The sequence below is a fragment of the Pipistrellus kuhlii genome, unplaced genomic scaffold, assembly GCF_014108245.1.
Source record: "Pipistrellus kuhlii isolate mPipKuh1 unplaced genomic scaffold, mPipKuh1.p scaffold_m20_p_7, whole genome shotgun sequence".
NCBI classification, from domain to species: domain Eukaryota; kingdom Metazoa; phylum Chordata; class Mammalia; order Chiroptera; family Vespertilionidae; genus Pipistrellus; species Pipistrellus kuhlii.
In genome coordinates this window covers 37482387-37509593 of record NW_023425573.1, presented here as the reverse complement: position 1 = coordinate 37509593, position 27207 = coordinate 37482387, and the positions used below count along the sequence as shown (strand labels likewise).

Below are 27207 nucleotides of genomic sequence, written 5' to 3'. Positions count from 1 at the left end.
ACAGGTTTTCTTTCCAGTAGGGCCTTCCAAAAGGACCAACCCTGCTTTTATGTTACTCCAGTGAAACCCATTTTAGACTTCTCATCTCCAGAACTGTAGAATGTTTTTGAACTGCTTTAAGTTTGAGGTAATTTGTTATGACAGCATAGAAAATTAATATATCATCCAAATGTAGATAGTGTACTCTGGAGAACAAAACACATGAGGGAGTTTAAAAGTTTTAAAGAAATACTTAATTCATACTAGTGAATTTCAATAATGTTTACATCTTGCTTCTAGTACATTTAAATTAAAAATTAAATTATACCCATTCAATTGTACTGTCATTCTTTTAATGATATTTCAGAACAAAGACAATGTCACAGAGTTGTGTTTTCTTTTAATCTGGTATAGAGGGCACAAGAAATACTTATCAACAGAAAATATTTTTACAGCTCCAAAATAGATTACTTACAAATATTTGCAAAGTTCATTATGAGATTTATGAAGTTTTGTTCTTGATATGACAGTTCACAGAGACTGAAAACTAAAATAGAGCTTTTTTTTTTTTTTATTAGAAAGACAAAAGTACATATTAGCCCTTGCTAAAAGTTTTGATAAGTAGAGATATTTTTATTCCCAATTGTCACATGCAGTCTCTATTCTCTCTACTTGTTCATTCTATGTCACTCTGGTATGCTCATCTCCCGAGTTTTCTCTGTGTATTTTTCCTCCTCTGTACATATCTATGCCGTGGCTTCTAGTATCATTTCTTCTATTCCACTCTTTACTGGGACTTTGCTAAGACCGTTTTCTTATTTTCCTTTGCTTGTCATTGCTATGACTTCTGCTCCGGCTTCTCCTGCTCCTCTCATCTCTGCTCCGGCTTCTCCTGCTCCTCTCATCTCTGCTCCGGCTTCTCCTGCTCCTCTCATCTCTGCTCCGGCTTCTCCTGCTCCTCTCATCTCTGCTCCGGCTTCTCCTGCTCCTCTCATCTCTGCTCCGGCTTCTCCTGCTCCTCTCATCTCTGCTCCGGCTTCTCCTGCTCCTCTCATCTCTGCTCCGGCTTCTCCTGCTCCTCTCATCTCTGCTCCGACTTCTCCTCCTCTCATCTCTGCTCCGGCTTCTCCTGCTCCTCTCATTTCTTTCAGAGCCTCTCTTCTCTGGGCTGCGGTTATGGCTTCTGGACTTTCTGTCAAAATTAGAATGATTCCATTTGCTAGTTTCCCTAGAACTCTCTTGTTTTAAAAATCTAGGCTCTTCCTTGGCTTTCTCCTTATTACGACGATTGCTAGAAAGTTCTTCATAAAATGTTCTCTTCTTAGACTTGTCCTTTTCTCCCAGGTCATTTTTATTTCTTGAACATTTGTTTTTCTTTCTTTTCTTCTTTTGTATTTTTTTTTCTTTGTTGTCACTCTCACTACCGCTTTCTGAAGTCTCACTGGAGGAGGAAGAGGAAGAAGAGGAAGAGGAGGAAGAGGAAGAGGAGGATGATGAAGAGGAGGAGGAGGAGGAAGAGGATTTGTGTTTATGTTTTTTGTGTTTATTTCTACACTTCTGAAGCTTTTTCTTTGTTCTATCTTTTTTCTTTTTCTTTTTTTTCTTCTCAAGTCGATCCAATTTCCTGTTATTGAAAAAAAAAAAGGTAAGAGACTAAAAATAGTCCTTTTATTGACAAACAAAATTTTGAAAGACAATATATTTCCTTAGAAGCTATTGAAAGAGGTATTCAAATATAAACACATACTTTATTAAATGACAAATTATTTTCTTCCTCTTAAATTATTCATATTAAATGTAAATAAAAATTAAATGCATAAAGATAATTCTCTATTAAAAAAATCCCTATTGAATCAGAATTTGAAATGATATAGCACTCTACATAAATGGTTATCCTGATTTAAAGGTTTGTAACATTCATTAATTGGACCTACTACAAATTCAAATATATAACTATAATCAAGAAAAATAATTTTATGTATGTACTATTTTAAATTATGGGAATATTAATCAATATTACTTATAAAAATTCAAAAGTATATTCTCCAGAAATTCTGAGTAATAATACACTTTACATTTTTTATACTGTTTTTTGGTTATATAAAACAAAATAATCACATACTGGTTTTCAACAATGTTTAGATTTATAAATTATTAGAAAAATTCTATTAAGGCATTCTGAATTTCTAAAGAGTATTTCACATTCTCAGAGGAGTAACTTGTTTATATGATATGTTTAAGTTATTCTGGAATAAAAACGTCTTTCACTGGGTTTTGTCTAACCATTCTCAAAACCCTACATCATGAGCTCCCTCTATTGGACTCAATAGACATTTCTTGGATTTTTTAATCCAAAGGTAATATGTTTAACAAAATTCATATTTACCTTAAATTTAAGCATTTGTCAGCATTCCTCATAAAATCTTACAAAATATAAAAGAGCAATACATGGCTCAGAATATTTTCTAAGAATAAGTGCAAAGATATATATACAAATCTACTATATCAAGTAAATCCTACAAATAAATCTATTTCCAAATTAAGTATTCTGAAAAGTGCTATTTTTTGTGTGTGGTGTAATCTGGGTATATAATCTTAGATTCATTTTTATATTACTGAAAGACAAAACTGTATGACTATAGCTGAAGAATAAATCATTAAATAAATGTGATACATTGGCTTACGTACCTTCATGAGCTCTTAGGATCAGAGTTGAATATGATACTAAGATGGAGCACACAAAAAATGTTAGAGAATTTATTAAACGTGTATTTTTTCATTACCTGAGAAGTTTCTGTTTTTGTTTGGTTGTTAGTGACTTTAAAAATTCAACTTCTGGATCTTCTTCACCCTCACTTGCAACATATTCCTGAGGCAACAAAGATCATTACATTGCTATATTATAAAACAAGTTAGTTATCATTCAGGAAAGAAAATATTTGTAAATAAAAAATTTTGTATTAGAGACACACTGTGGATGAATGTGACATTTTGAAATGTAAAGTGTGTGTGTGTGTGTGTGTGTGTGTATGTGTGTGGGGGAAATGTAAATTAAAGAGTATCATTACACACTAAGAGGGTAAAATGACAGCTTTGCCGGCACTAACAAACTTTAATCAGGAAGAGTATGACAGAGAAACAGATAAAATGTTTCTGTCTCTTGAGTTTGAATTTAAATACTTGAGGGTTTAAATGTTTTATTTTAAATTTAATGAAATATTAAAACCAAGAAGATCATTAACTTTTGGGGAAGATGAAAACCTCCACAATTTTAGCCTTTATAATTTCAACAGTATATTATCAAATATATGACTAGCAAATTCATATAAAAACGTATCAAATAGTACAAGTATATGATTATATAGGTTACATGAATCATCCCCAGAATTGTTTGAAAAGTAACGTGCCTCTTTTCAGAGCAGAACAGCTTGCGCCAGTGGGAGTCTGGGTTTTAGTCTTAGGTCTGTCTCAGAACAGCCACATAACCTCAGGGAAATCACTTAACTTTCCTGGGTCCAGTTTCCTGATTAAATAAAATAAATGGTTTGCATTAGGGTATCTATAACGCTTTGCATGCCACCATTTTCTGGATCTGTGTAAGGTTTATAAATTAATGTTTAAAGTATTTCCTATACTTTTTAGGAGTTTTCTTTTATACATTTCTTCCCATTGGTTCTATTTATGTCACTTCAGTGGTAAGTTAGCACGAAGGAAAAGTAACCACCTCATCACCAGTTCAGTTAATATTTCATCCACTTAAACCCAGAGGAGCAGTTTCATTTATTAAAATATAGGTTTAAAAACAATTTCTCATTTAAGTTAAAATAATAAAGAAGCAAAATCAAAATATACTTAGGCATTTTCTTTGCTCTATTTTGCTCTCCCATGGGTATATGCATATTGGAAAACATTAAGTAGCAATTCACAAGCAATCACATTTAGATTTTTAGGCATTTTCAGCTTACTGATAAAAAGATCATTACCTGTGATGGATCATTTGCGGTCAAGTTTCTCCCCAGTACATTTCGTTTCAGTGCAAATCCACTGTTTCTCATCTCCGCTATTAGCTCCGAGGGGTGCATCGATGGTCCTGTTCACAAAAATCACAGTTTGAATGTATCATTTATATCTCTCTACCTTCTTCGGACTCCACAGTAGGAATGCAGTTGAAGCTTTGTTAAGTAAAATCACAGCTAAATCAACTCAATAATCTTCTGCTGAGCAAATAATCAGATATGATTTTCTAAAACAGCAGTCTGGAGATTCAGAATAGAAAATAATTGCATTTTTCTTTACGTGCTAGGGATTCTCTTCTTGTGTAACTTTGTCATATTGAAAAAGATACATTTAGATGTTATCTGTTTGGCAGTTTCCAGTATGAAATAAAAGCAAATGATTTAAAAAAAAAAAAAAAAAGGCCATTGAACTTATAATAGTTATTATTTTAGTAAGAACTCAATTTAAAAAAGACATTTAAAGGCACATGAGCAATTTATTATTCTAGTTTCTAATTCTTAATTCCTCACCCTTATTTATCAGCTATCAATACTGAGTTACAATATCATGTGGTTGCTAATTATCAACAAAACACACATGCACATGCTATCGATATGGTTTCTATAAGTACTTCTGTTAATCGTGTGTGTGTGTGTGTATACACACCTCCAGAGTTTGAAATTTCTAGTTATTAGTGTCATGTTGATGAAAAGCAATTTTAGGCTGGCTATAGGTTTATAAGTGTTATATTTTTCACAAGCTGATATTTCCACATTTGCAAAATCCGAAACTGAAAAGTGAGCTGTTTTTTGGTCACATAATATATACTAAAAATAAGTAACATAGAATCCTATATAATAAAACCCTAATATGCAAATCAACTGAATGGCAGAATGACCAGTCGCTATGATGCACACTGACCATTAGGGGGCAGACGCTCAATGCAGGAGCTCCCCACAGGGGGAACGCTGCTCAGTCAGCAGCCGGGTTCACTGCTGGTGAGCGCAGCGGCCGTGGTGGGAGCCTCTCCTGCCTCCGCAGCAGCGTTAAGGACCCCTCGGGGGATGTCCAACTAATGTGGAGAGCCTAAGCTGGCAGGTGGACATCCCCCAAGGGGTCCCAGACTGCAAGAGAGTGCAGGCTGGTCTGAGGGACACCCCCCCAATCAGTGCATGAATTTCGTGAACCAGGCCTCTAATACAGATATAATTAAAAATTGTTTAACACCTGAGCCCTTCCCTCAAACATTATTAGGTAGAATAGACACTTTGCTCTTTATTTTGTATATTCCACTTTCATTTTGTTTTCCCTGAAGGTAGTAAGTAATGACGACAGTTTATGGAAGCTATTAACATTTCTGAATAAATCATCTATTCTGGCTTAAGTGAACTACACTGGGTGATGTGTCTGGAATATAAGGAAGAGTAAGACAATTCCTGCCAATAAGAAATTTATAAGGGATGTGAGAGATAAACATTCAGAAACTTATTCTCTAGTTCGATTAAGAACTTCATCTTTCTTTCTCTTTATTGCTTTAACTGTTCACCTATATGTTACCATAGAAAAACAAAAAGCAACACAATTCAAATCTGTTCACTTCTCAGTAGCATCTTTGGTAAAAGTTTGGTCAAAGAGTTCAGGTGTAAATTAATATCTTTTATTGGACTTTATGGGCTTTTATTACTTTAGTCATGTTACCAAAAACAATGAAAAGTTGGCTTTAGTTATTAGGCAGAAAATAGGAAAAAAATATCTATTATTGGAGAATGGGAAGTTAATAATGCTTTAACTTATTGGGGAAAAAATCCTTACTTAGTTGAAAACAAAACAAACCAAAACATCATAAAGCAGCATCTTATTTCATTAATATTTTTCATTAATATTAATATTTTAAAACAATGTAGGATTTTATCTTTTTTCCTTTTATATAAGATATTTAATTTCTATGGATTACTTTAATAACCCTTTAATTAATTATTCAATTTGGTTGATAATATTGATAATAAAACCTTAGGTAAAAGTTGAATTTTAATATTAATACTGGTTGCTGTCAAATGGCATAAAAGTGCTAATACAATTAATAGCTTTAAATTAATGTTCACTTTGGTGGCTTTTCAAATTTTACATGAAGAAATGATTTTATAAAATAGAAAATATCTTTTCTGAATTGTCAAAACTACATTTGTCAACTGTTTCAAATGAATTCAGAAAACAAACATGCTAAGAATTAGGATAGAAATCACTAACGAAAATGGCTATTACGATTAGAGGTTACTCATTTCACCAAAAGATGGGTAACTTTAATAAAATGTTTTAGAAAACATGTTCTTTTTATATTTTCAATGACTTCAAGAAAATGATCTCTTTCTGCAGTTTGACAGAGAGTATATAGATTATGAGAAACATTGCTCTTCCAGCATTTATATTTCTCAATTGAACTCTGTGTAGTACCTATGCTTAGCATACATTTCCAAATTCATGCACTGGGCCCCTAGTTCTCAAAATAAATATAGGGTGTCCTAAAAATGCATACACACTTTGAATCATTATTAATTCCAATAGGTTAAATCTGAAAAGAAAGAAACATCAGTTATCAGAAAAAGTGTGTATACATTTTTGGGAATACCGTGTAGAGTTGTTTTTTTTTAAAAAAAAATATATTTTATTGATATTTTACAGAGAGGAAGAGAGAGGGATAGAGAGTTAGAAACATCGATGAGAGAGAAACATCGATCAGCTGCCAGGGTACATGCCCTTGACCGGAACTGAACCTGGGAACTTTCAGGCCAAAGCTCTATCCACTGAGCCAAATGGGCTTCAGCCATCCTGTATAGTTTTGTTTACTGTTATAGCGGTAAACAATTTTTTCCCTTCTCATTGTGTGAGTGTGTATTATGGAAAACTTCCAATCTAGGGAGAATAATGTAACAAACCTTATGTATTCATCAGTTTCAATAATTATCAATATTATGCCACTCTTGTTTTATCTATTAACTCCAAGTTTCTTTGTTTCTTTTTTGATAGAATATTTTAAATAAATCTCAGAGATATAAATCACTAACAAATAATTATTTCTTAAAAATAAAACCCCAAAACTTTCATCACACCTATTGATACAGTTTTAAGACACCATCTAATATTCTGTCAATATGCAGATTTCCCTGGTAGTCTCAAAATTGTCTGTCCAGATTAGAATCCAAACAAGGTCCAAACATTACATTTGTTTTATATATCTCTTAAGTCTCTCTCTTTTTTTTACTGACATATAACTGATACATACGTCTCTTAATCTAAAACAAATTTAGCAACCTCTCCTCCATTACCACTATTCACTTGTTGCAGAAACTCAAGTCATTTGTCCTGTAGAATTTCACATTCTGAACAGTGACAGAACTTAATATGTTCTTCTAGCCCTTGTATTTCCTATACATTTTTAGTTAGATCTAGAGACTTATTATTAAACTAAAGGCCCACTGGACGAAGATTTGTGCAATAGGCCTTCCTTCCCCTGGCTGCGGGCACCAGCTTGCTTCTGGCACCTGGGATCCAGGCCTTCACTCCAGCCTCAGCGGAGAGGCCAAGACTTGAGGCTTGGCTTCTCTGCTCTGGTTACAGCGGAGAAGCCAAGCCTCTGCAGTTTTCAGTCTTTTTTATTTTATTTTATTTTATTTATTTTATTTTATTTTATTGATTTTTTACAGAGAGGAAGGGAGATAGAGAGCCAGAAACATCGATGAGAGAGACATCGACCAGCTGCCTCTCGCACAGCCCCCACTGGGGATGTGCCCGCAGCCAATGTACATGCCCTTGACCGGAATCGAACCTGGGACCTTTCAGTCCACAGGCCGATGCTCTATCAACTGAGCCAAACCGGTTTCAGCTTGTCTTCAGTCTTCAGTCCTCGCTTGGGCTGGAGCCTTCAGAAGCCTTTGCTCTGCACCTGCATATGCAAATTAACTTGCCATCTTTGTTGGGTCAATTTGCATACCCATTCATGATTGGCTGGTGGGTGTCATGGAGATATGGTCAATTTGCATATTTTTCTTTTATTAGTGTCGAGACCAGAGGTCTGGTGCACGAAATTCGAGGGGGGTGTCCCTCAGCCCAGCCTGCACCATCTCCAATCTGAGACCCCTCGGGGGATGTCTGACTGCCGGTTTAGGCTCAATCTGCACAGAATCAGGCTTAAACCAGCAGTCGAACATCTCTCTCACAATCTGCCAGCCTGATCACCCACAACTTCCCTCCCTTGCCTTGACCCGCCTCTTCCGCCGGGCCCCACATTTGCTGTGCACGTGGCCATCTTGTGACAACACTGTGCATTAGAGCGCGAGGACCACCTAGGCTTTTTAAAAATATATATATTATATTGCTTTTTTTACAGAGAGGAAGGGAGAGGCATAGAGAGTTGGAAACATTGATGAGAGAGAAACATCAATCAGCTGCCTCCTGCACACCTCCCACTGGGGAGGTGCCCACAATCAAGGTACATGCCCTTGACCGGAATCAAACCTGGGACCCTTCAGTCCACAGGCTGATGCTCTATCCACTGAGCCAAACCTGTCAGAGCCACCTAGGCTTTTATTAGTATAGATTATTTTAGTACATTATAACACATATTTTGGGGGAGTACATGAAGTCTAACGAAGTATGAATTTAAGAAATGATACCTGAAAACACACACATTTCTGGCTCTTGAACTAGACTAAGGAAAACAGGCTGAGTCTTCAACCTGGTGTGTTCCCGCTCTCACCATGTATCTACTATAGTCATAGCAATAGCAGTATATCCCTAAAAATATGTGTTTTAAAAGAACCCCCTCAACATTATAACAAATATATTATGATTCTCATTTCCATGAAAGTACCATCTTCTTTTCTAAAGTTAAACTGACTATCTAGTGAAAAAGCCACTCCTTGTAACTAAATGTAAAAAGGACACTTAGAGGCACTAGTTCTAGTACATGATCAAGCAAGAGATCTGTGTCCAGTGAGAACTAGCAAGAATTATCTTACACTTATATTTAATTCCTAATATTCCCTAACCTTTTTGCTTTTAAGAAAGCTTATAGAAAGTTTTCTTTAAAAAGACTAAAAGGGGGGCACAGTCGGAACATGTAGCACAAGTCCCAGGGGAAAAGTGAACGAAGCTATTAATAAAGTGTGTGGGTGATTTTATTTATATAGATGAGAATGTTTTATGTATAATTTTCTAAAGGTTATGCAAGAACCAATTGTACTGAATTGTAATAACACTACTCCATACTGGGAATTTTCCTGACACACTGCCAGTTCATCTCAGTGGAGGCTGGAAACAATAGGATTTCTTATTGCCCTTATCCCAAGTTCATACTGAAGACAGCTAATTTGATCTCTATTAAAACATACAATATAAAGGGAAAATGAAACATTTCATTTAATCTATGCATATGAAAAATACACAAAACTAAGGAAAGATAAGACTGCCCTTATTGTATGCTGACACAAAACACTGTTTACTAGTATTAAGAATAATCTTGCTTTACAGAATCAATATAGTTAAAGACACATGACATATTTGATTATGTCTTCAAACTTACATTTTCAATTTAATTAAATGTGAACATTAATGATGATACATCCAGCTAAAATAAATTCCTAGTGCTAAAGGACTAAGAAAAACCATTTGTCATATGGTGACAGAGGGACACTAGACTTTGGGTGGTGAGCCGACAAGGCAATATACTAGTACAGACGATGTATCATAGAATTTACACCTAAAACTAATATAATGTTATCAACCAATGTCACCCCAATAAACTTAATAAAAAGTAATTTATGTTGTGATGAATATGAAATATTAGAAGTTAGCACTATGTTTTAAGAATTTTTAAAAAATGTTTTTATTGATTTTTTAGAGAGAGAGAGAAAAACATCAATGAGAGAGCAATATCAACATCAATCGACTACTTCCTGCATGTCCTCTACTGGGAATCAAGCCTGAAACCTGGGTATGTGCCCTGACCAGGAATCTAACCAGCTACCTTGGTCTATGGGACACTCAACCAACTGAGCCACTCTGGCTATGATATGCTTATAATCTTTTGGGGGGAAATTAGCTTATATGAAAGAACAGGAAAAATATAAATTGTAGCCCTAGCTGGTTTGGATCAGTGGATAGAATCTTGGCCATGGACTGAAGGGTTGGGGGTTAAATTCTGGTTAAGGGTATGTACCTCAGTTGCAGGCTTGATTCCTGGCCCGGTCGGGGTGCATGTAGGAGACAACCAATTTATGTGTCTCTTTCACATCAAGGTTTCTCTCTCTCTCTCTCCCTCCCTCCCACTCTCTCTAAAAATCATTGGAAAAATATCCTCAGGTAAGGATTAACACACACACACACACACACACACACACACACACACACACACTATATATATATATATATATACATATATATAATAAATAAATAAATTTGTGTTATAAGACACTAGAGAAGGCCTGGTGCAGGAATTGGTGCATTAGTGGGGTCCCTTGGCCTGGCCTGTGGTATCGGGCTGAAACTGGCTCTCCGACATCCCCCGAGGGGTTCTGGATTGCAAGAGGGCGCAGGTCAGGCCGAGAGACCCCACTGGTACAAGATCAGGGCTGGGGAGGGACACAGGAGGTTAGCCAGCTGGGGAGGGCTTATGGGAAGGTTCTAGGGAGTGTCCGGCCAATGTCACTCAGTCTCGATCAGTCAGACCCCAGCAGCCAGCTAATTTACCGGTCAGAGCGTGTTTGCCCCTGGTGGTCAGTGTACATCATAATGAGTGGTTGAGTGGCCTTAGCATATCATTAGCATATTAAGCTTTGATTGGTTGAACAGATGACCACTTAGCATATTAGGCTTTTATTACATAGGATATTCAGAAAGGATGATAGTGATATTTAGACTAGCTAGCAAAGCTTTTTTATTCACTCACTAAACTATTATTTACTAAGATGTAGACTGTGCAAGGCACTGGGAATACAAAGATACAGTCCCTCTTTCAAAAAAGCTTAAGGAAAGAACTAGAAACTGAATTTGATTTTCAAACTCTCGTAGGTTTTAGGAAAAGGTAAAAAGTAGTGCATTCTTCAACATGAACATGATGAAGGCTCATGTTAACTTCATTGGTTTGATTAGAATAGGATCAATATTTACTAGGTAGACTACATTTCATTCATTTTTCTTTTCCTAGGTAATCACTAGCTAATTTTCTTTACTTAAAGCTGGCAGACCTTGAATAGATGGAATGATACTATGAAGTCACATAAGAGAGTTATGACTGTGATCTGAGAATCATAATACACCTTTGAGATTGAGGGAGGAATAGCCTCTACTAGTCCCACATGTGCCTTTAATACAGAGCAGTCATTTACTGATAGAACAGCACTGTAATTAATTTGTTGATGTCAATAGAATTTCAAGGCTTAGCCACTCTAACAATAAACTTAATCACTGAATTATAATAGTGCTTACAAATAGTTTGAAATGACTAAACCATTGGCAATCACTTAAAATAAAATAGAAAAAATAAAATGTACTAATAAAGAGTATAATTTTGACCTTTAAAGCCCTATGACTTAAGGTTTCTGAATAATCTCTTTAATAGATCAATATTTCTTTTCAGTTAATTAGCTCTTCATACATTAAAGAAAATTTAGTTCCTGACTGATCAACTACATGTTATAAAAGACAGAAATGGTGCCTAACTTAGCTTTGTTACTGTAAAGTCAATCCTTTACTAATTTTCATATCTGCTTATTTTAAGAATTTAGCTTTAATGGGATTCTGATAACACAAATACTTTTTCTACAGTAAAATAACATTGAAGGATTTTTTAAAATTTTTGTCATCAGATACAGGCCTTTCTAGTAGCTCTGCTGATAGGACTCAACTTCTTCAAGAAGTTGCATAAGAGAAATCCATTTACAGATTCAGGGGGACTTGCCAGCGGGCAAGTTTACCATCTTTCCTTCTACAGAAAATCCCTCCAGCGAGCTCCTTTCGTCTTGCTAGCAAAGCTTGTGATCAGACAATTACTTTGTTAAATTTCCCAAACATGTTCTCAAGTAACAAAAATGCCTTCAACATGAAAGGCTGATGAAAAGATAGAGGAGCAGCATGAGGGAGCTCTATTGCAGAATATTTCTATCAGTTCTATAGCTTAGTGTAAAATTCTAGAAAAATTAAATCAAGAGTTAGGAAAAATTATAAAAGGACATGCAAGCAAATCTTTGCAACAAGTGTAAAATAATACTTTGCTCAATTTAAGCTCTTATTCATTTTCATACTGTTGAAACACACTAAAAGTTATGATGTAAACAAGACTGGATAGATACACTTGAAACAGTAAGCACCTATGATCACTTTGGCCATTTGTGGTGTTAATCTCACAATGAGGCATTATAAAGAAAAAGAAAAATTGCCCTGGCCAGGTGGCTCAGCTGATTAGAGTGTTGTCTTGTGCACCAAAAGGTGGTGGGTTCAATTTCCAGTCAGGACATATATACTCAGGCTACAGGTTCTATCCCTGATTGAGATGCATATGGGAAATGGGAAGCAACTGATAGATGTTTCTCTCTCACATCGATGTTCTCTTTCTCTTTTTTTCTCTTTCACCCTTTCCTCTCTCTCTAAAAAAAAAAGAAAAAAAAAAAAAAAAAAAAGAAAAAAGAAAAAAGAATCCTCAAGTGAAGATTAAAAAAAAAAAGAAATGCTGTCAAGAATATCTGATGACATAATTTGGAATTTCAAATTTACTTTTAAAAAACATGAAGTTCTCCATATTACCATATTGAGACAGTTCCAAATAATTTTAAAATTATAGCTAAATTAAAAAAAAACCCAGCAAAGTAACTTTAAATATAAAGCAACTTAAGCGTGAAAAACCACAAGTCAAATAATTAGTACAAAGTGAAACAAATTTGGACTTCATGTTTATTCACTTTTATGCTGCTTTCATAATGTTTGGGTTTCGGTCCAATATATAGAGAGTTTGAAAAGTTCTCCCATCCTTACAATAAGAAAAAAGCTGAAAGTACTGAAAATCAAAAAATCTTCTTAAGTCTATCACAGAATTGAGGTCACAGGGATAGTAATAGTGATAGAGAATCACAGTTTACTAGAACCAGAAATCATCAATGGAGCCAGCAAATGGTAGGATTACTTAAAAGATAACTGACTATGGTTGGCCTTTGTGAGTTTTATTTCCATGAGTCCATCAGGTTCTTACTATGAACATTAAAGAACAATCCCCTTACACTTCCCTCCCAATAGTGAGAAGGGAAAAGGAACCGTTTTGAGTATGCCCAGAGCATTGTTGTCCTGAACAAATGCTTACCCTTAAAGAAAGCTATTTTATTACAGCCTAACTTACTGTACACAAGGGGAAAAAAAAAAAAAAAAAGGCAGAGAAATGGGGGGGGGGGAAGAAACTGAGGAGCACCTGTGATGTTTACAACCCAGGGGCACTGGCTCACTAAAGAGTGAGACCCAGCCCTGGCTGCTTGGTTCAGGTGGTTGGGTGGTCAAGGCACATACTCAAGTTGCTGGTTTGATCCCTGATCAGGGCATGTCTAGGAGGCAAGCAGATTGATGTTTGTCTTGCTCTCTTTCAAATTCACTAAGTTTATTGTTCTTATTGCCTGCGTTGTGAGGTCAATTCCCAGTAGAGAGCATACAGGAGGCAGCCAATCACTGATTATCTCTCATCATTGATGTTTCTATCTCTCTCTCCCTCTCCTTCCTCAGTCTGAAAACAATAAATAACAATAATTTAAAAAAACCATTAAAATTCATTACACATGCTCCTCTCCCCTCAAAACCCCACTTGCTTTGTTGAAAATCCCATTGCAGATTAAAAAATGTTTAATTTCAATATACATTATAAACATGAGTGACAAATGGTAACAATCTATGATAAGAATAAAGGCCATAGAGTATAAATAAAAGCCAGTGGGCAGGCCATTTAATTATATTGTAATGTAAAAATATTTCATAAAAACCCTGCCTCCACCAAAGCCTGCAAGTTTTACATATAATTTGGATGTACTATCTAGAAAGGATGAAAACTTATAAAGATGATCTTATCAGTATAAAATATATTGTAAACCAGCTTAGCCAAAAGAAGCATTTTGATTGCCTAATTTATCTTTGTAAAGGAGAAGTAAATTTTATAGCTAGTCTCTGTAAACCTCACAGCTGGAACAATCTAACAGCACCTTGCAGTTTCCAGTGATCAAAGTAAGTTACTTTATATACTAAACTAAGAATTTCATAATAGAAATAATGCAACACTTGGGGGTACAGCTATCATGAAATAATTACACCCCTGGGAGATTACAGGCACAAGGCTACATACCCCAGGGGTGTGATTATCCCAGGATAACCACATCCACTGAAATTGCCTTATTGCAAAAATAATCTCTATTCACTGGTGAGACATTATTCAATAGGTGATTTTTTTAAATGAAAAGATTTTTTTAGCTTGAATCAGCAAGTGGATTAGGAAATTGGGCAGTTTGTTTTTCATTGCATTCAAATTCAGAATACAATATCACTATTCTTTGCTTTCCTGTTTGATAGAGTAGTTTTGACTTTGTTTTTGAGAAACCTTTAAGAATTTCTATTAGTGTTAGTTAAATGGTCCTGCTAAATTCAGGTAAAATTTTAAAGGTATTAACTGAACAATACAATTTTAAATAATTTACTTCTATGTATAATTTTTAATTCTTCTAAAACAATTTTCACTTGAAAATTATAAACATAAAATCACTGTTAACATTTTGGGCAATCTCCTTCCTGGTATTTTTCTAAAAGTATCTGTTCATATGCTTACCTAAAGATTTAAAAAGAAACATGAATGGAATCCATATAACTACTTATTTTTTTGGCTAATCCTCATCCAAGGATATATTTCCATTGATTTTTCTTTTTTCTTTTGGGGGAGGGGAGGGGGAGAATGGGAGAGGGAAAGACAGAAACATCCATGTGAGAGAAACACATCAATTGGTTGCCTCCAGCACGTGCCCCAAGCTGGGGAGGATCCTGCAAACAAGGTACATGCCCTTGACTGGAATTGAACCTGGGACCTTTCGGTCCACAGACCAATACTCTAACCAGAGGGTAGAATTGGCTAGGCCACTACAGGCAGTCCTTGGGTTACCTTGGAGATCGTTCCTACGATGCGAAATAACACGACCGTAAGTCGGAACCCACCTACATAAGCACCTGTGTCACTCACATGGAGCACATACACAGCAGTAATGAAGTGAAACAGTAAAAAAACTTAAAAGATAACTCCTGACCTTTACTTGTGATAAATAAATAATAAAAAACATAATTCACATATGTCATCGAAATGAAGGAACTTTTTAAAAAATAAATACTTAAATGGGAGATGGTGATGTAACCATGAAACAACATACGTTGAGTCCGCCGTAACCCAAGGACAGCCTGTACTTTGTTTTTGTTTGTTTTTAATATATTTTATTGATTTTTCACAGAGAGGAAGGGAGAGGGAGAAGAGAGTTAGAAACATTGATGAGAGTGAAACATCAATCTGCTGCCTCCTGCACACCCCCTACTGGGGATGTGCCCCAAACCAAGGTACATGCCCTATACCGGAATCGAACCTGGGATCCTTGAGTCTGCAGGCCAACGCTCTATCCACTGAGCCAAACTGGTTAGGGCTGTACTTTATTTTATGACCTGCTTTTTTCTTTGACCAAATGTTATAAACAATATCAATTATCATTAAGCAGTCTTCATATTATTTTTAATGGCTGCATAGTATACTATTCCATTAATAGCCCATAATTATTCACTTAATATCTTTTCCTTAGGTATTTAGGTTCTCTCTCTTACTATTGGACACAATACTTTACCACAAAATCTCTGGACATATCCTTTTAGGATAACTTTACGACTGTGTAATATTAGTAAACATAATTTAAACAAATAAACAAAAACACTATTTCTCAAATCTTCAATTGTTCTTACATACAACTGAAGCTGATGGCTCTCAACCTTGATAGTACATCAGAAATATATGATATGTCATCTTATGTGGCATTATAGATGGTAAAAATTACTGATTTATTTTTATCATACTTTAGTACTTTGAGATATTCTCAGATATTTACCAACATTTATTCTCAGACTTACATCCCACAGAGTGCTTAAGCCGTTTGCTTAAAATTTCATGGCTACTAAGCAGCAGAGCAGAGGATCAGGCATTTACTAGCCCCATCGCTCCATAGCCTGTGCTCTTCACCGATTAGTACACTGCCTATCTGAATGTACGGCTCCTTCTGTGCGGAAGGCTGTTCCTTCTGCCTAAGACGCCAAATGCTCTTCTGTCAGATCTTGCATAGCTGCTTCTTTCCTGTCACTGAGAGATGGCAGTTTAACATCATTTCCTCAGAGGAGCCCTTCCTCACCGCTTAACCAAAAGTTACTCCCCATTCAGTTCTTATCACAGTATCTAATTTAATTTTATCATAGAACTTAGAAATACTTAATATTTTCTTATTTAGTTTGTATCATTTCCAACACAATGAAAGTAAGGACCTTTTTTGTCTTAATATTGTATTCCTAGAACCTAGAAAAATGCCTGGCACAAAGTAAGTGCTCTACAAATAACTGTTGAATAAGTGAGTTCATTTTAGCCTTACTGATGAACATTTAGGGTTGTTTCTATTATTTCACCACTATAAATATTTGAGCATCTACCTTGCCATTTTCTTATAAATTCCTGGATGTTGAATTTCTAGGTAAAAGGATATGCATGCTTTTAAGGCTTTTGATACATATCATCTCCAATTTATCAATAGTAAATTGAAATGTTAATTTTACCACACTTGCTCCAACACTGGGGGTAAAATTTGTTTAAGTCTTTACCAAATTTGATGGAAAGAAAGATATTACTACTTTTATTTTCATTTTTTTGGTTATTATTATTTTTTTGTTAATCCTCACCTGAGGATATTTTTTTTCTCCATTGATTTTTAGAGAGTGCAAGGGAGGGGGAGAGACAGAGAAAGAAACACTGATGTGAAAGAGACACATTGATTTGTTGCCTCCCACACACACACAGCATCAGGGCTGGAGATGGAGCCTGCAACTGAGGTACGCATCTCTGACCGGAATCAAATCCAGAATCCTTCAGTCTGTGGGCCGATGCTCTAGCCACTGAGCAAAACCAGCTAGGGCCATTTATCTGGTTATTAATACTGTTGAAAATGTTGTCATAGCTTTAATGGCTACCTGAACCCCTCCTTTTGTAAACCATCAATATTTATATCCTTTGAGTTTGTTCATCTTTTAACTTGAAGGAACATTTTATATATTAGGGATATTAATACTAGTACATTAATATTAGTATTTCAATAAAGGTAATACTTTCACTCAAGGGTGGTTACATGTGTTTAAACTTGACAGGAGCAAAAAACTTGAGCATTTTCTACTTCATTCACTTTATTGTGAGAAAGTTTATTTGATTGAAGAATAGTTCTACAGTAAAACCCCACAAGTGGGGTCCAAAAACTTTGATTGCATAAAATGAATGATTGAGTTATTGTAAAGTTAATAAGCATAAATTCATGGCTGAAGAAGAGCCAATCTAGCTTCATTATATCTGAATTCACTATTTTCAATACTCTTAAAAATAGGATAATTAAATAGCACAAGTTCTTTTGTTTGTGGTTAACAGACTTTCTAATATAGACTCAAGAGAAAGCAGGTCTAATCGATTACTAAACAAAGGGCTAAGTCTCAGAAGCAGGATCAAAGATGAGGCCAAGGAACAAAGACAGCTACTATCACTGACCACCCTATCCAAGCCAGGAAACATGCAATTGTAAGGGCACCACAAGGTTGGAGTGAAGGAAAAGATAAGAAAGATGCAGCCCCTTCCAGAAAACAGAATATAACTATTATATATAATAGCGGGTCCCTGTGACTAAAATTAGTGGTAAGAAATATGTGAGCCAATGATTCTTCATATATGACCTACTCCACCCCATATTTATCTGGGGCTTTATTTCTTTTTCTTTTTTTGTTAATCCTCAACGAAGAATATCTTTTCAATTGATTCAATTTTTTCTTTTTTAAGAGAGAGTGGAAGGGAGGGGAGAGACAGAGAGAGAGAGAAACATCAATGTGAGAGAGACAGAATGGTTGGTTGTCCTCCACATGCTCCCTGATTGAGCCTGCAACTGAGGTGGGTGACCTTGACTGGAACTGACCCCTCAACCCTTCAAACCAGTATGGCAAGGCTTTATTTCTTTTGAGATCTCTCACCCTTCTTTCACCAATTGGGTGAGTGGAGGCAGGGGAGCAAGGAGCGTCAGTATGTGGGCTTTAAGATACCTGCATTGTGGCATTCGTGGGATATTCTTTTTGTCAGATGTTCTCTGACCAAGGTCTGTATCAGCATTCTCTCACCACTGAGCAAATAGTTTTCCTTACTTAAAATGTGGCTTCTATCTCGTATTAATAATAGAATAATAAGGATTTTTTAAAAAAACTCAATTATAATATTGTATCTATGTACTTCCTTTACCCATCTGACATCCATAACACCATTAAAGAAATAGCATCAAATTTATCACATTTCTAAACTCCCAATACGAGAACTGGCTTCTTGAATCCTCAGGCCTGCATTTGGTTTGCTGGAAGGAAGCAGGATCTCTAGCTAAAGAACAGAGGCTGAAGGTCATATGTTGAGGGAGGGTGAACCTGGGTTCTGAGGTGGCAGTGGAAGCCACAGGGAGTATAAAGAGGTGCATCAGAGGCCTGGTGAGCTAAGGATGGGGCTTCATGCTCAGAGCATTTGCTTCAATAGAGCCACTCTGCCTTTATCTGTTCTATATACTGGATTTCATATAAGGCATCTTTTTTATTTTTTAAATTTATTTTATTTTATTTTTTAAAATATATTTTATTGATTTTTTACAGAGAGGAAGGGAGAGAGATAGAGTTAGAAACATCAATGAGAGAGAAACATCAATCAGCCGCTTCCTGCACACCCCCTACTGGGGATGTGCCCGCAACCAGGTACATGCCCTTGACCGGAATTAAACTTGAGAACCTTTTTTTTTTTTTTTTTCCATATAAGGCATCTTTTTAAAAAAAATGCTGTATATTCTTGAGTAAGGATACTATCAAATCCTTACTTTAAAATGAAGAGTGGAAGCTCATAAAAGTGAAATGACTTATATAATGTTATAGGGCTAAGCAAGTTAATTTCTATTATAATTTATTATGAGTTATGGTTGGATTAGTGTGGCTGTATCAATAATATCCTAACAAGGCACTGATAATTTAAGTTGAAACTTCTGTTTTAATATCCTTTTATAAAAGAAATCCAAATGACACAAAACAAATTAGACTAATCTTCCTTAAGTAGACAACAATATACAGAAAAGCAAATAAAATTTTTAAGTAAAAACTAATTTTAAAATAGTTAACAGGTTTTTTTTTTTTTTTTTTAAATATATTTTTATTGATTTCAGAGAAGGAGAGGGAGAAAGATAGAAACATCAATGATGAGAGAGAATCACTGATTGACTGCTTCCTGCATGCCCCACACTGGGTATTGAGTCTGCAACCTGGCATGTGCCCTTGACCAGAATTAAACCTGGAACCCTTCAGCCCAAAGGCTGATGCTCTATCCACTGAGCCAAACTGGCTAGAGCTAAACTCAGTTTTGATTTTATCTCTGAACTAAGAGGTGACTGCTGAGGCTTCTACTAATCTACTTTTATAATTTAGGAGGACATAAATATAGAAATATCCATTATTTCCTGCTATATTTAAGTTACTAACCTGATAAACTATGTTTAATGTCTTACACTGGGGCCCTTGGCCAGGAACAATAAATTTAATATACTGCCTTTCAAATTCAGAACACATTATCAGAGTTTCCCATCATATTATGGGATTGTGCCTTAGTCCAAAAAGCCCAACCCAACCCAACCCAATCCAAAGATAAATGTCATTTTATCTTTTCATATTTGTCCTTGGTATACATTCTAAAACAAACAAATAAATTATTCCTAGTGCCTACCTGAGCCATCAGTGGGAACTGAACTTGCATTGATTCCAGAAAGACCAAACAAAGGACATTCTCGATCTGTGTTGACATGACCCCATTTGTGACATTTAATGCACCTCACATTTCGAACCTGAGAAATAGTGAACATTATTTTGGTTATTAAAATATTAAGAACAAATCAACATTTGGCTCTCTACTCTTTGGTAGATTTTAAATTAAATTATTCTAATTTTTAAAAGATTTCCAGAGAAAGAGACTCCATAACTATATTTTATAGTCATATCTAATAAAAGTAATATGCAAATTGACCATCACTCCAACACACAAGATGGCTGTCCCCATGTGGTCAAAGATGGCTGGTCCCATGTGGACACAAGATGGCCGCCACAGATGGCCAGCAGGGGAGGGCAGTTGGGAGGGACTAGGCCTGTAGGGGAGAGCAGTTGAGGGGGACCAGGCCTGCAGGGGAGGGCAGTTAGGGATGACTAAGCCTACAGGGGAGTGCAGTTAGGGGCAAACAGGCCGGCAAGGAAGTAGACATCAATCAGGCTGGAAGGGGAGTGAATAGGAGGTGACCAGGCTGGCAGGCAGAAGCAGTTAGGGGCAATCAGGAAGGCAGGCAAGTGGGTAGTTGGGAGCTAGCAGTCCTGGATTGTGAGAGGGATGTCCGACTGCCCGTTTAGGCCTGGTAGGGATCCCATTGGAAAGAGTAAAGGCTGGGCTGAGAGACACACCCCAGGTGTACAAATTTTGGGGCCTCTAGTACTATATAAAAGGCTAATATGCAAATCGACCGGATGGCAGAATGATTGATTACTATGATGTGCACTGACCATCAGGGGCAGACAATCAAAGCAGGAGCTGCTTCCCTGGTGGTCAGTGCATTCCCACAGGGGGAGTGCTACTCAGCCAGAAGCTGCTCATGGCTGGCAAGCACAGCGGCAATGGCAGGAGCTTCTCCTGCCTCCGGGCCAGCGCTAAGGATGTCTGACTGCTAGCTTAGGCCAGCTCCCTGCAGGGGAGCGGGCTTAAGCCGTCAGTCAAACATCCCCAAGGGCTCCTGGACTGCGAGAGGGCACAGGCTGGGCTGAGGGACCCCCGAGTGCACAAATTTCAAGCACCAGGCCTCTAGTTTAATCAATGTCATCCTAAAAGAATGGTAAAATTCCAAAAAATAATTATGTCATGGCTTAATTTTAAATTTTCAAATTTTGAGCTAATTCTCCAAATTCCTTGAAAACTGCAGAGACCATTGTCATTATAAGTCTCACTATAAAACTTTGATTTCTATCTTTCATCAATCTATTACATTTATCATTTTCTCTTCTAGACCTTCTATCTTCTGATACAAATGGAAACCAGAGAACTCCTTTTCAGCTTAAATACTTTTTGGATCACAACATTAAGTATTTATTAAATAAAAATTATTCTTACAGAATAAAATCTATGTCACTTGCCTGAATACCAAAGGGCTGATCTCGGATGTTCATGTCATCTTTGGCATACCTATTAAGTAGAGAAAAATGTGCAAAAACAATATTAATAATTTAATAAACAGCAGTTATTCTGAAAAAGTTTTATAGTTCTAAATATAGTATAAAATGTAATAGTTTATATAGAACTATAAAATCTATTTAGTATTTCCAAGCACCACTTAGTTTTTAAGTGTCCAGTCTAATTAAAAAAGAAAAAAGAAAAAATAAAACAGAAAAAAACTAAAGACTATAATCAAGCAAATTAATTGTATAAGACAAATCACTGAAAATACTTTTTCATATTATCATAATAGATACCTTTAGTGAATGAAAAAAAGAACACAAGATGGGTTATCAGATAAATTTAATATGTATTTTATCTTAAAAGAAAACCAGTTCTTACTTTTCTCGTGGTGCTCCTTTCTGCCATTCAAATTTGTATTCAGTCTCTCCTTCTGTTTCTTCTTTCTAAAAACATTCATGAAAGTCTTTCAATTTTTCTTAAAATTATAATTTAATGCAAGTAAATTCAAGCATAGTAAATAGTACTTTACCTCTTTATTTTCTTGATTGCATATCAAAAATATGGAGGAAAAAGGTAGATCAAGTTAAAAACTTCAAAAAAGTCTATCATATACTATACTATGATATGGCATTTAATTGTAACATGTAAGAATTTATTGGTTTGACATGTCTTCTTTCATAAGATAAAATTCGAAATCACTAAAGGATAAAAACAGTATTAAGTAAGAGATCATATTTAATAGGCATGTAATCTCAATATTTAAACTTTAATGTTTTTCATTGACAGTGAATATTATGCTTTCTATTTACAAGTACATTCAGTAAGAAGGACTAAAGTTATATACATAAATTATAAAAGAATAAACAAACTTCTGCTGATGTTAAGATTTTTTTTCCTCCCCAAAGGACGAGTCATGAAACATAACTAGATTATAGACAAATATTTTTAGTATTTATTCTATTGATTACAGCATTTATATAATAGCCATTTTAAAAGATAAAGAGCAACTTTTATAACAGTTCTCAAACTTTTAGTTGCAAACATATCAAAGACTTAAAAAAAGAAATTAGATGAGTACCTTTTTTAGCTCCTGGTGGGGCCTCATACATGAAATTAAGGCCATTCTTTACACGTTCATCTCCCATAAGCAATCTAAATAAAAATAAGACATAAAGGTAACAATTTTATGTAGGAGGAAAAAGTTACAGAATAACTGTCCCTCAACCTCTAAAATTCTAAGGGAATTAAAGTATTGTTGTTATAGTTTCAAAACTTTACTCCATTCATTAAATGAAATCTGAGTCTATATCTATGAGGCTATACTGATAAAAATAAATGAAGAAATGAGAGAAAGGGAAAAGAAATTCAAATTAAAAAATATAGCGGGCTCTAACTGGTTTGGCTTTGTGGATAGAGCACTGGCCTATGGACTGAAGGGTTTCAGGTTGAAATCCAGCCAAGGGCACATGCCAGGGCTGTGGCCTCGATCCCCAGTAGGAGGCGTGCAGGAGGCAGCTGATCAATGATTCTCATCCTTGACGTTTCTCTCCCTCCCTCCCTCTCCCATCTGAAATCAATTAAAAAAATATAGAGAGGGAAGAAGAGAAATAGAAAATCACTGTTAGAAAACCACAGTAATAATTGATGTGGGTGAGATCCACCAATGAATGCTAAAAGTAGTGGGCAAAAGTTCCAAGAAAAACAGGATATTTGCATAGCTTCAAATATTTATTAAGTACCAAGAAAAAAAAGTAACTGTTTTTTAAAGATAAAGAATAACCACACTATGATCTGCTGTAAACCTACTTTTCTACCCACACTCTTTTGATTGGTCTAACTCAATTATTGACTGTTTCCTGAACACCCTTTCTGCTTTCTCATTAATAAGATTTTAACGAAATATTTAACACTCAAACACTCAGTAGTTTGAGTGTTAAACTTTTATTGCTCTTCTAAGCTTTGTCTAAGTTGGAACTTGATCTTAGGCTATGTATACTAGTACTCATATCAATATATTTTATGTGAATTATGGGTAACTAGCCATCTACAAATATAAGAGTAAAGATAGTTCAGAGGAAATAGAATCCTATCATTAAGACATTCAATTAAAAAAGGCTAACTTAATACACGATTCAGTAAGGGGTCATTTTCATGCAATTGATTATTCTAAAATCACCAGCATAGCCCTGGCTGGGTGGTTCAGCAGGCTGGAGCATCGTCTTATACACCAAAAGGTTGCAGGTTCGATCCCTGGTTGGAGCACATAAGGGAGGCAACCGAACCATGTTTCTCTGTCACATCGATGTGTCTTTCTCTCCCCACTACTTTCTCTCTCTCTAAAAATCAATAAAAATATATCCTTGGGTAAGGATTTTTAAAAATAATAAAATTTAGAAAATAAATAAAATCATCAGTATAATGGAATTTCTTACCTATTATCATATGATTCTTGTTCTTTAAGATATTGTTGCATTAGTTCTTCTTGTTTCTTCTTATCATACGATATTTTTTGTTCTGCCATCCATACCTAATTAATAAAGTAAAAAATTTAAAATAGGACGTGTGCTTTTCTTTTATAATAAAATATCAAATGCTATTATGTATAGTTTACAACATAATCTACTTTGGTCATAATGACACCATTACAAAGTAACAGCTGAAAAGTCTGATATGTATCTTCGGGTAAATTCTTAAATACAACAGTCTAAAAAAACTAAAATTCAAGCAAAAATGTCAAACTTGAGAACTACTCTGAGCACCTGAAACAACAGCTTTTTTTGCACCCGGTCCCTGTGTTATTTCAGAGAGAATATCCATCTCTCTACATGTAATATGTCTAGATTAGAAAACACACAAGTACAACCAGGAGGATCAAACAATGCACAGGGGTGCCACAAATACCTAAAGAGAGGAAAAATGGAGGACAAAGAAGAGGAAAAAAAGGAAATTAAGTATTATTCTGATGACTATGTAGAGAACAGATTTGAAAGGAGTCAAGACTGGAGGCAGAAAAGACAGTTAGGAAACATAACAGTCCAGGTGAAAGATAATGAGAGTTTAAGCTAAGATACAGGCAGTAGTGACAAAGAGGAGAGAAGGATTCAAAGGATAATGGGGAGGTAAGACCAATAGAATTTATTTGCTGTCTAGATAAAGGGGTAATGGGAAAGGGATGAATCTCGAATTCCTGACTTGGATGACTGGGTGAAGGATATTTCCTACTCATTTGAGATAGGAAGTATAAAAAGAAGAGTAGATTTTGAATGAAAGATAAGTTCCATTTCAGATATGTTGAGTTTGAGATGTTTGTAGGATATCTAGGTGAAATTGTTAAGTATAAAGTTGTTTTGAGGTGCCTCGAGATGGAGGAGACCTGGGGCTAGAAATGTGAGTCATGAGTGAAGAGGGGGTAGTTACTAATAAAATATGAATTTGGATGTGACTGCTTGGGAGAGCATATAGAGTAAGCAAGGCATAGGCCAAGAATGCAACTCTGTATTTGGGAGCAGCCTAAGAATATGTGTAGGGAAAATTAATTTTATTGAGCACTCCAAAATGGTGGGCAAACACAGTGCGAGGTGGTACGTTGTTTCAAAGCCTTTACCTAAACCATCTTATTTAATCCTCATACCAATTTTACAAGTTAAAGCAATTGATAATGATCACTCCTAATTTATAGATTAGAAGACTGGAATGAGGGAACTACTAGTTTTTTGTGCAAGGTATCAGAGCTAATAGTGACTGGGCTGGAATAACTAGAATCTAGATCTGATTCCAATGCCCAGACTCTCTTTACTGCTCATAGACATGTAATTGATTACTAAAACGCCAAACTTCACCGAGGTCATCAGAGTGATAATACATTATCGTGTAGGATAAAGAGAGGAAGCAAGGGGCTGACTTTATTTCCATGTTAAGATCTACTTTTTCTTAAATAAATAGTAAGTTTTCTTTGTACAGTTTAGCAGCGCTCCGAAACTACGATCCTGGGATTAGAAAAGGCAAATTCAGAATCTCCCGAGAGAAGGAATGAGGAACTCTATTATCAGTCTTCAGATCGTATGAATTTACATTCTTGCTGACAGAACTGACCAGGACGCCTAAAAACTCGAGGGCTAGGGGGGTGAAGGGGCAAGAACACGAGAGCTTTAGGCCTGGATGAGAGGCGACTGTCCCAGGGATCCAAGAGAGACACCACCACTCCCATTTCCTACACCCCCAGGGAACCCAGTCCCAGGGCTAGCACCCTCCGGGGCTCCCCTTACTCACTTTCTTGATGTTGGACTTGGAGGCGGGATGAAAGTCCTTTTTGCACATGAAATTGGCGAAGGACTTCCCCATCTTGGAGGCTGAGCTGGAGAAAGCAGCCGCTAGGTCTGAGAGAGCAACGTAAACAAACTCTGCCGCCTAACCGGAACTGCGCTTCCCTCCGCACCGGGCACTTCCGGGGTCAAAGGTGACGGCTTCCGGCAACTAATGCCTCTCCCTGACACGGAGCGCCCCCTCCCCTTTTCACCTAGCCGGGAGGCCAGGTGAGGGGCGTGCAGGGTGGAGGAGCGTGCGTAGCGGAAGTGGGAAGTGGGGGGACGGAGAAGGGGGCTGGGTGGGGTCCCGGGCCGCGGGGGCCCCGAGCACAGCTGCGCCGCCCCAGTCTCATCGCCCGCGTTGGGGCGCGGAGAGCGCCGTATGCGGCGGTTCTGCTGCGAGACGCGTTTGAAGTTCGAGCTCTGGACCCTGGGAACGCTGACTCGTGTTAAACTTTTTTTTGCACCGATTTTTCTCTTCACGGGAACAGTAATTCTCACAATAGGTAGCCCGTTTGTGAGGAGGTTTCTGAAAGCAGTTGGTGAACGAAGGCATATGAAAAAGGGTGTCAGCGCTACCAGAGCGAGGACTGTTTGGTCGCCACCGTGGTGCGGAAAGATGCTCAGCAAACCTCTGTTGAATGATGATTACACACTAGGTGTTAGTAAGCCTCTGCGGCTTCCCCTCGCCATGGGCTAGGTGCCTTGCTAACGGGGCGGCTTGTTTCCTTAGCTTCCCGCACAACCCCTTAGCTCAGAGCACAACCCCTTAGCTCAGATCTATCGATAGCGCAGCTGTAGGGCCTGGAAACTCCAGGGGTTTGAGTGGGCGTGGCTGCTACAGGGGAGCCCCCAACCAACTTCTTGAGGGCGTGTGTGTGTGTGTGTGTGTGTGTGTGTGTGTGTGTGTGTGTGTGTGATGCCTTCTGTGAGAAATGTACTCGTTTGCCAAGTGAAAACAGCAGCTTTCATTTGAGTGTCTTCTGCGTTGTATGCACGGTGCAAAACACTTGACACTCTGTCTTATTAATTTCTCATGCTAGCCCTCTGACGTACTTACCAATGAGGCAGGAGGCCTGAGAGAAATAAACTGCTTTGGAACACGAAGGCCACCAAGGAATTAAGGTCGAAAGACACACCAAAAAGAACAGAAGCAATTGGGACCTCTCTCTTCCCATCACGGAGGAAAAGAGGAAAACTCGGGAGTTTAAGGTCTCTGAAGTTTTTTCTTATTTGAATCATTTTATCTTCTTTTTAATGAAACATTTATTAGATTTAAATGTTGTTTTTAAGAAGCCTGCATAAAACTGTTTTACGATTTGGACATTACACAGTAAAGGAAAGAAGGAAACTACAATATAAAAC

At 36.6% G+C, this 27207-nt stretch overlaps 2 protein-coding genes and 1 long non-coding RNA gene across 10 annotated transcripts in view; 1 reads left to right on the top strand and 2 right to left on the bottom strand.

The window, feature by feature from the left end:
* Positions 1-366: 366 nt before the first annotated feature.
* Positions 367-25942, bottom strand: CIR1 (corepressor interacting with RBPJ, CIR1). Of its 2 annotated transcripts, XM_036421962.1 has the most exons (11): positions 25808-25942; positions 23971-24065; positions 22617-22690; positions 22068-22078; positions 21917-21981; positions 21496-21544; positions 20051-20168; positions 3963-4069; positions 2763-2848; positions 1098-1603; positions 795-856 (listed from the first exon to the last, which is right to left on the bottom strand). In XM_036421962.1, the coding sequence occupies exons 1-11, from the start codon at positions 25877-25879 to the stop codon at positions 795-797; spliced, it is 1245 nt and encodes a 414-aa protein (XP_036277855.1). In that variant the 5' UTR covers positions 25880-25942. The 2 variants fall into 2 exon arrangements, with proteins under 2 accessions (XP_036277854.1, XP_036277855.1); XM_036421961.1 differs by having other exon boundaries at positions 367-1603.
* Positions 18015-19517, bottom strand: LOC118709701. Its single transcript, XR_004985101.2, has 2 exons — positions 19292-19517; positions 18015-18548 (listed from the first exon to the last, which is right to left on the bottom strand). It is a non-coding gene; the product is annotated as an uncharacterized LOC118709701 (long non-coding RNA).
* Positions 25943-25949: 7 nt separating the features above from the next.
* The window catches only part of SCRN3 (secernin 3), a 31443-nt gene continuing 30185 nt past the window's right edge, over positions 25950-27207 (top strand). For 3 of the 7 annotated variants that reach the window (XM_036421968.2, XM_045575476.1, XM_036421966.2), the window contains exons 1-2: positions 25950-26070; positions 27065-27068. In XM_036421968.2, the coding sequence (XP_036277861.1) occupies positions 26015-26070; positions 27065-27068 (60 nt within the window). In that variant the 5' untranslated portion in view covers positions 25950-26014. The other 4 variants (XM_045575477.1, XM_045575478.1, XM_045575479.1 and 1 more) reach the window with 3 other exon arrangements.

Excerpts from the sequence above, each read along its gene's own strand:
- CIR1 (XM_036421961.1), bottom strand. The coding sequence starts at position 25,879 with ATGGGGAAGTCCTTCGCCAATTTCATGTGCAAAAAGGACTTTCATCCC. Across the intron at positions 24,066-25,807 it reads CCAAGTCCAACATCAAGAAA|GTATGGATGGCAGAACAAAA; the intron begins GTGAGTAAGGGG and ends TTTATTAATTAG. Across the intron at positions 1,604-2,762 it reads CAAAAACAGAAACTTCTCAG|GAAATTGGATCGACTTGAGA; the intron begins GTAATGAAAAAA and ends TTTCAATAACAG.